The sequence below is a fragment of the Mesitornis unicolor genome, unplaced genomic scaffold (genome assembly GCF_000695765.1).
Source record: "Mesitornis unicolor isolate BGI_N332 unplaced genomic scaffold, ASM69576v1 scaffold18856, whole genome shotgun sequence".
Taxonomy (NCBI): Eukaryota; Metazoa; Chordata; class Aves; order Mesitornithiformes; family Mesitornithidae; genus Mesitornis; species Mesitornis unicolor.
The window spans coordinates 25,397-34,852 of record NW_010191974.1 but is presented as its reverse complement, the minus strand read 5'-3'; the positions used below and the strand labels follow the sequence as shown (position 1 = coordinate 34,852).

At 42.8% G+C, this 9,456-nt stretch overlaps 1 protein-coding gene across 1 annotated transcript in view; it reads left to right on the top strand.

The window, feature by feature from the left end:
• Nucleotides 1-4,448: 4,448 nt before the first annotated feature.
• Nucleotides 4,449-9,456, top strand: part of EMCN (endomucin) — a gene marked incomplete at its 3' end in the record, with an annotated part of 29,398 nt that continues 24,390 nt past the window's right edge. Inside the window, exons 1-2 of the mRNA XM_010186910.1 lie at nucleotides 4,449-4,518; nucleotides 4,924-5,037. Of these exons, the coding sequence (XP_010185212.1) occupies nucleotides 4,449-4,518; nucleotides 4,924-5,037 (184 nt within the window). The remainder of the gene's footprint in view (nucleotides 4,519-4,923; nucleotides 5,038-9,456) is intronic.

The window sequence follows — 9,456 nt, the reverse complement described above, 5'->3', positions numbered from 1 at the left end:
CAATTCATAAAACGCCACTTTATTCTACTCTGCTAATCAGGTTTACCTTAATTTATCTCTAGCCTGTGATAAAATCAGCAAATTGTGAATCATAACGAAACTGTGACTTAATATTTTTTTCTTTAGTTTTAAGGAAATCTTGGCCTATCAACATGGTTATTAAATGGAACATCTTTAAAGGATGAATAATCTAAGTATTGCAATGGGCTTTCCACAAAGTCATGCTGAATTAGGGGAAAAGTGAATTAGGGAATGAGCTAATTGGCCAGCTAGTGCATTTAGCTGGTGTTACAGACATGGTAGTTACTGGGCAATGTTATAACAAACCATATGAAATGTAGGCACTGTTGAAAAAAAATTCTCTTTTAGTGCTGTGGCCTTGTGATGTGGGGAATTACAAGGAGCTTTGTCAGCAGCTCATAATGAGAATGGAGAGACGGAAAAATGCTTGTTGTTTAGGGAAACAAGATTGCTTTTTTGTCTATTTGGATAAAATCTCTTTTCAAAGTATTTCAAGTGTGAGTTACGAAGCATTACTCTGACTGGGTAACTAAATGGCAGGAAAAAAAAACCTTTTAAATGCGCTGTGTAAGAGGCTGTTGATAGCCTGACTGTATTCATGTGTAGGGCTGGGATAACAGCAGGCCCGTAGGGAACTGATGTAATTCGGTATGGGATATGCCCATATCAAACTGGGCCAGCACGTGCCGCAATGAGGCATTATGAAGGCAGCAGCATACCTGGGAAAGATACCCAGAAGAGCGGGGGTCACTGGGAACGGGCAACATCTCAGCCAAGACCCACCAGAAATGCACAGGTGTCAAGAGGGCCGATAACACCTTATGTGCTTGAAGAGGAGTTGTAAGTGCTCGTCTGGCTATGCCTTAGTATGTGCCCACAGAGCTCCTGCAGTTGTAGTACGGGTTTTTTCCAGGTTAGATCTGTGACTCTGGCAGGCCTCGGGTGGTGCTTGTGAAATGTTAATCAGAGCGCAGTATGCTGAGCAAAGGAACAAAGCTGACTGTTCTGCCCTGTAGCCAAAAAAACAGAGAATGCCAGCAGATATTACCATGAATGGAATCACACAAGAATAGTGACACGCTGTCCTGACTCAGGTTTACAATGTCTACATTACAGCATGCTAATGCATCGTGACAGGATGTCGTGCTCCAAACCTGAAAGCGCTGGGGGATTAGTCTGTGCCATTTTTCTCTCCCATTCAATTGCAGAACTGATCTCTTCTTCCCCAAATGTACTCGTCCTGGTCTCACAGCACTGTAAAATGCCACTGTTTCTGACTCAATGTAGTTTGGTTTTTTTTTAACCCCCCTCATCACCCCCTTATCTTCTTTTAGTGGAAAAATATGGACACCCCAGAAATAAGACTGCAAATCTTATTTGAAGCCAAAACTCTAGTTGAGTTATTCTCTTACAACTTTTCAGCACAGCTAGAAGATCCAGAAAATATTTCGCTTTTGATTTGGTGGGAGAGTTCGGGGCAGTTTGTTCTGTAATTTTGGAGACTTTCGCCTACTAACTTGACCTAGGGTTTTTAAGACTGGCATTATTTACTAAAGGGGAAAAATCAGTCATTACTCAAGCTGGTGTTTCCTGAGCCACGTTCTGTGAATTCTCCTCTTCCCATCACATATAAGGATCAGGGTGATGCTGAAAACCCCTCCTGAAGTGCTGGTACTAGCCAGAGAGCCAGTACAATTTTGTTCCTTCAAAGCAGGAGAATGGGTACTTACTTCTGCAGTCAGTTATTTTAGCTAATTCTCCACCCTGAAGACCCAGAGTAGCTGTGATCATACGCAAAGAGAGGAGGAGCTACCTTTGATTGCTCCAGGGTTATTTGCCAACTAGTTTTAGAGACATTAATACCTGTTGGAAAATAACCTGCAGTCCAAGGTGGGAGGCTGTAGCAGATGCTACCCATTACAGCAGTGAGGGCAAAGCTAAAAGAATAAGGATGCAGCTTGAAAAGATTGCTAGCAGAATTGTATGATTTGGTTGTTTCTCCTGATAGGCTTCTGAACTTGATTTTCCAGGAAGGTCCTTGCTGCTCTCTGCCTTATATGCCTCCGTAATGCTAAATATTACAGATCTGAGGGTCACTGAAGTAATATGATTCTTTCTGTGTTTATTTCAGATGATGATATTCCAACCACTACTGTCACTTCAGCTGTTTCTACAACAACATTGAAATCTGGTAAGAGTTCAAATTCGCTGTTACATGGTATTCTGGAGCTCCCATTGCCTTTTTAGCTCTCAGCCTAAAAGTTTTTTTTTTAGCTTTCAGCTTTTCTGGGAGAAATTATGTGAATTATTTCATGTAAGGTGATTGCAGAGCAATGTATTTCCCTGAGGCTCTTATAAAAGTTGAAAGGATTGAGGGATCTTAGTAAAGAGAGGGTTCATTTGAACAGGCTGCATTTTTTGTTCCAGGTGAAATAGGCTGAAATTCTGTGAGTTGCTTTGCCCTCAATGAGTGGTTCAAGTGTGATCAGGTATTAACAAACTAGCTAAGACTCATAGTTCAAGAGGTTGTCAGATTGAGAATAATTTGGGAAACAGCATCAGCTAAGGGATGTGGCAGCAGGGAGTAGCTGATTTGATGGGTGTAGAGTGATAGAAGAGGACATGAACTTTAATAGTGAAGAATTACACAATATATGCCAATGTTGGGCCTTAGTTAATAGGAGAGAATACATGTGCATAAAGTTGTCACTTGAAGTGGTAGTAATGGAGGTGAATAAGATGCAGCCAAGTGACATATGCATATGTTATGTTTATTACAGCAGAAGAATTAGTTGTTTTCAAATTGTGTTCCAGTTCTTTTATGTTTCGAACACCCTGATGTTCATGTCTTTTTGAAAGACATTTAATAAAGGTCCAAGACCTCACAGTGAATGAGCTCTTCAAATGTTTCACTGAAATTTCTCTTGCACCTTTTTGTTGCAGAAGGGAAAGCAGTACTCTTATTTATGCCTTTGAGGAAAGCATCAGAAGTTCACTGTAAGACTAAGGCACTTTTAAGTATGAAGGAAGCTCCCAAGGAGGTCCATGTTCTGAGGCACTGCTATTCTAGGTGAACAGCCAGGAAACTGAGAGTGAAGGAAGAGAATATAAGTTGTATTTTAAAGGTGCTGGTATGAAGATTGCATTTGGAAGTACTCAGGTCTTATGAGGGAAAATGTCCTGTCATGTCATGATTTGTTCCTATTCTATCCTGTTTCTTGTCCATGAAAAGTGCTAGAAGATGTAGTAGGACTCATGTTGAGTTGTTGTCAGGGATTGAAATGAGCCTCTGTAGATGACAGTAGCACTTTCTGTTTGTATTAGATTAAATTGAAAGCTGGGCTCTTACAATGATTAGTTATGGGTTTTTTTTAGCCCAGATCCCTCAGCAGCAATTTGGCCAGTTCATTTCCTTAAGCACGTGCTAGGGGCACAGAGGACCTGCAGTATGCCATCCATGCAGAGCAAGACATGCTGATTTAAACCTTGCTATTGCCTTAGTGATGTTTGGGCAACTCTGCTCCCCAGTTTTCATACCAGCAGCAGCTGGAAGTGATCCCTGCTGCCCAAGGGAGCCCTTTCCCCTTCCCTCAGGCTCCAAATCTCACCACTTTGGAGGAGAGAACTACCAAGAGTCACCTTACAAAGGGCACCAAGTTCAGCCTGGGGAATATCACTCACTAGAAAGTATTATTAATCTTGTGCAAGGTGTTCCAAGCTTAGCTGCACATTTCAGAGAAAGACTTGCCAGATGCTCTTTTATCCCCAAAAATTCTGCATGCAGAGGAAGAGGGTCTGGGAAAGCGAGCCAGACAAGGCTCAACTGGGGCTTCAGGTGGACAGCAGAGAAAAGAAGGAAAAAATGCACAGAGACTATGAGAGTCTCTTCCCCTTTGGTTCTTTATCTGTAATATATAAGCTGTGTCCTTGTGTATCATTCACACTTCTTTCTGGGGAGTTTATATCCCTCTTCCTATTAAACAGGTATGCAGCACAGTGCTGGTCAGCAGTCTTGTCCAGCAGCACAGTGAACTCATCCATCCACACCAAGCTCCCTTCCTCTCACCTCTTCCTTTGGAAGTCATGCCAAACACCTCTGTATAATTCCCAAAGAGCATATGCCTCTTCCTTATGGGATGGCCAGAAGGTACACCTGCTAACTTTCAGTGGACAACTTGCAGACTGTCCACAGGCCAAACCCCCTCTCTGGTACTAACCATTGATACTTTGAATCCTCTTTAAAACTGTGTGGGTAACAAATTTCGGTAAGGGCCAGACTTTAAACAGAAATTCACTGCCTTTGTGAGAGAAGGCACCTAGAGGTATGTGACGTTTATTTATGCATTATAAAATAAATCAATAAAGATACAAATGCCTTTCTTGCAGCAAAGGAAACAGTGACTGCATCAACTTCAAAACCAACAACAATGCAAGCGTCAACGCTTGCAGTGCTGACAACGACTGCAGTCAAGACTACAACTAAATCCATCACAAGCAGTAAGTGAAAATTTCTTTGAGCTAATTGTTGATGCTGTTCCAACAGTTGTTCAGGAAATTAAGCAATAGGCTTGGGAATTTGTTTTACAGATAGTGAACTCTTTGGTGAAATCCTGCAAGTGTGCTCAGGTGCTTCCTCCTGGTCAGGCTCAAGGCAGCTCTGAGCCAGGCCTTGTAACTGCATTATCACAGGCTTGTTGTCAGTGGGATGACCCACTCTTGGGACAGGAAGTGGCTTTCTCTGCAGCAAAGGGAGCCCTGTCCCTGTTGATCTTCCATTTAAATGAAATATTCTTTTGCTAATTTAAAACCAGGCTGCAGGCAGGGCAATAGGTGTGTTTTGTGTGTGTGCACACGTGTTTATACAAAATTGAAGAAATAATTTGAATGTCTTTCCTTTATTAGGCTCCACATCGTCTCCTCCTAGTACTACACAACAAATAACACAAGGCACAACAACACAACCACCAGTAAAAATGACCACTACAGCAGCAGATAAAAGTGGCAGCACAACAGACAGTAAGTGATAATTTAATTGAGAGATTTCTATTTCATTGTGTGCTACATTTTAGTAAAACAGTGTGAACCAATAAAAGGAGGTCAAGAAGAGTAGTCTGGGTTACAGATTTGGAGATTTGGGGAATCAGAGCTATTTTTCCCACCATATTATGTATCTTGCCCTAGAATCTTACACAAAGAATATTATTCCTTTAAGTTGTAGTGGAGGTGATCTGAAGCCATTACACAGGATTTGAATCTCCCTGTAATTGACAGAGATGTATTTGAAAGGGTTTTAATTTTTTATTTTCTTCTTTTTTAATTAATAAATATTTCATCCAAACTAATTGATTCTGTGTGATCAGAGTAGTGTCAGAACAGCCCCCTTTGTTTTATATTTTTATATATGTTACAATGCTACAGTTAATTATGTTCTATATTATTATGAGTCACAGTACTGAAAGCAGAGAGGTGGTACTAATCACCCTGCATCAATCTTAATTGATTGAAATACTTTTGTTCCCCATAGATCTTCAGAATAACATGCATGTTGGCCCAGCACATCAAGCTGGATTCTAGAAAAAAAAAATCCCACGTATTCAGCAAGGAGTTGGATTAGTTTAAACTAGTAACATCCTAAAGGAGCTCAATGAACTTAAGATGAAATTCAGTCTCTCATTTTTGTCTATGAACTAAACTGTAAATGTGTTTCTGACTTTGAAATAGTCAGGTTTTTATACTTAATTGACTCAAAAAATTAAAAAAAACAAACCAACCCAACAACAACAACCCAAAAAACCCAAAACAAAACAAAACCCCACAACCACCCAAAAACCAGAAAGTCCAGAAATTTAACTCAGCAGTCAGTGGTATACCAATGTTCTCAGAGTTAATATTTAGAGGATACTGAACCATGACAAATGATTAGAACTTGACTTCTCTTCCCTTGGTTTCCTTGTCTAAAAAAAGGGATTCCTGTAAAGCAGCCTATGTGCTTTCTCTGTGCAAATTCTCCTTTAAAGCTATCCCTCACAGACCCGAGCCTGCTAAGCTGCCTGGAGAGCAATCACCCTTTCACTGAGCAGTTACATCTACTGCTGCAGCTTTCCCTCTGAGCCTGGTGTAGGGAGCAGTCTGATTGTCAGCCTGAAGTCTTTCCTGTTTTGACTTGGCTTTTTAAATCCCAGTATCCGTGAGTCACAGCATACAGTCTGGCCAATGCAGAAGCTGCTGAAATGATACCGAAGGCCACAAAAAATCTTTTCAAGCTTGCATTTGTGACGCTGTGGGCCTGTCAAAAGCCCACACTGTGGTGCACTGCATCATGGATGCGATTCCTAGTCCTCTTGGTTTGGCGGAGGTTCCTGGCTTGCGGGTACTGGAGCAGCACAGCCACCTGGAACTAAACCTTGGTGACAGGTAGAGCTCCCAGCAGGGAAAGGAAAGCTAATGAGGAAAGGCATACCTGCCAATGCAGCTTAGCTCCGGCCACTGCTCTGCACTGATGCTCCGAAAAACTAGTGCTGGAGGTATGATGGGCCTGGGAGTGAAGTTTTCACCAACTCACTTCCTTGCTACCCATATTATGTTCTCTTCCCACCAGCTAGAGTTCAGTCCCTAGTTGCTTGGCTTGTGATTTGTTTTTATAACTCCTAATTTAAGCTAAAAACCCTAAAGACTTGTGATAAAAATGGTTGGTAAATGAACCTATAACCAGTGTTTACCTGCCTCTCACTCCCCTTTGTAAACAGAAGAATTAAAGAAAATATTGTTTACTGCCCTGCATTAAAAGATTTTGTATTTTCAGTGTTAAATAGTATTTGGAAAAACTGAGTATGTGAAAACCCATTTTAGTGTTTCTTAAGACAAAAATCCTCCTCTGCCTTTCAATCAAGTCATAGTCTTGTCTTCAGCACAGAGGAGTGGTTCAGGGCACAAGGTAGTGCCTTTGGGACAGGACATGGCACGGACATGGTGCTGACGTGTGGCCAGCCCTGGCAGAAAACCCACAGCCTCCTTGACCACCGTCTGGCTGCTAGCTGCAGCCATCTCTGTTCCCAGCCCACACATTGGTGTGATGAGGTGCCCTTGGCTTCCCTGCTCCCTCCCAGTCTGTGCCAGCATCCCCAGCAGCAGCGCAGGGCTGGGGGCATCAACCTCTCTGAAGCAAGCACAGGCGTACCAAGACCTCTGCTCTCAAAATGGACAGGAGGTGAAAGTGGTTTATGCTCCCCTTTTTTTTTTCACTAGCACTCACTTCTCTCCCTTTTTGGGCTGAGGCAGAAATTGGTGATGCCTTTATGACACTTCAAAATTTACCTTTGCTACACCTGAATTTTAATAAAAAACAGGTGCCTCTGTTGTTTTATAATGGAGGCCATCGCTTTCTCTGCTTCAGTCCTTGCTAACAGCTTCAGCAAGTGATCGCATTCACACAGCAGAGATTTGACAGGGCTTCCTGTCTCTGCTGCAGTTTCTGTGGCTGCTGTCACCTTTTATTATAGATTCAGGAAGAGCCCCCAGTGCTCCACACGCTGTGAAATTGCGCAAACTACTTTTTTTTTATTTTTTTTTTAAATTCTTCAGTGGTCTCTTCCTCTGCAGGCCATAAGTACAATCTTTCCCTCTTTGCCCTCCTGCCCTGTTTATTATATCAGAAGCCAGCAATTAGGCTTGTCTCCTTCACCATCTTCTTTATTAATAGAAGGGGTCAAATCCAACAGTTCACATTTAGTCAAGAGAGTGACCTCACTTGTGCAGTCCAGGCCTCAAAACAAGAGTCTCTATGGTGCCATACTACAGCGAGTTGCATCTGCAGTCGGGATTTCATATCCTGGGATGCTTGGAGTTATCAAAGAGAATATGAAATGAAATGCAACAAAATATTATGTTCTTCCTGCCTTGGGTACAGAGCAAGCATCTTATGCAAGGTCATTGCTCAAGGTATTAAATTACAAAGTAAGAGCAGATTTTTGGTGGTTGTGTTTCTGATTTATCTCATGCCGCTCTCCTGGATGATGATACATCATGGTGCAATGAAATATTAAATATCAGAAAGTGGGAAAAGGAAAGAGTGGAGGAGATACTTTTCTTCTTTTTATCAAACTCCTGATAATTAAGAGGGAAGCTTCACTTCAGTAAAACTCCTGAAAGAGGGTTATGGTAACATCTATTGCTCAATTTTCCTCAGGTCGTTACCTCATGCTATAGGTAAACACTGAATATTGTTGGCTGCTGAAACACACTAGGCAGAGACATGTTTTAAAACATACATTTTTAAATACTTGAGATTTTTTGCTTACCAGAAAATGTCAAGCTGGCAGACAGCAGATGCAATCAGCTACGTGTGTAAACATTAAGACTGAGATCTGCTTGGCTACCTCTTTAGCCAATTTTCATTCCTCTAAACTGATGTGGAGTTGCACTGGTTTTTCTACACTAGGATTTTTCAAAGTTTTTATGAATGCAAATTGTTTCTCAGGCTATTGATTACAGGGGCAAGGCTTGGATGTGTGTTTATGCTAAAGAAAGGAGCTCAAGGGAGAAGGTTTAGTCTTCCATGTAACAAAGCCTGGGCATGGCTTGGACGGGCATACGCTTTGCTGGGTCAAAAACTGGCTGGATGGCTGAGCACAGAGAGTTGTGGTGAATGGAGCTAAATCCAGTTGGCGACCAGTCACAAGCGGTGTTCCCCAGGGCTCTGTTTTGGGGCCAGTCCTGTTTAACATCTTGATCAATGATCTGGATGAGGGGATTGAGTGCTCCCTCAGCAAGTTTGCAGATGACACTTAAGTTGGGAGGGAGTGTTGCTCTGCCTGAGGGCAGGAAGGCTCTGCAGAGGGACCTGGATAGGCTGAATCAATGGGCTGAGGCCAACTGTATGAGCTTCAACAAGGCCAAGTGCTGGGTCCTGCGCTTGGGTCGCAATAACCCCATGCAGCGCTACAGGCCTGGGGACGAGTGGCTGGAAAGCTGCCAGGCAGAAAAGGACCTGGGGGTGTTGGTGGACAGCAGGATGCCCATGAGCCAGCAATGTGCCCTTGGGGCCAAGAAAGCCAATGGCATCCTGAGATGTATCAGAAGGGGTGTGGTTAGTAGGTTAGTGAGGTTCTCCTTCCCCTCTACTCTGCCCTGGTGAGACTGCATCTGGAATATTGTGTCCAGTTCTGGGCCCCTCAGTTCAAGAAGGACAGGGAGGTGCTTGAAAGAATCCAGCAGGGCCACGAGGATGATGGAGGGAGTGGAGCATCTCCCTTATGAGGAGCGGCTGAGGGAGCTGTGTCTCTTTAGCTTGGACAAGAGGAGACTGAGGGGTGACCTCATTCATGTTTATAAATTTGTAAAGGGCGAGTGTCAGGGGGAAGGAGCCAGGCTCTTCTCAGTGACAGCCAATGACAGGACAAGGGGCAATGGGGGTAAGCTGGTGCATAGGAGGTTCAC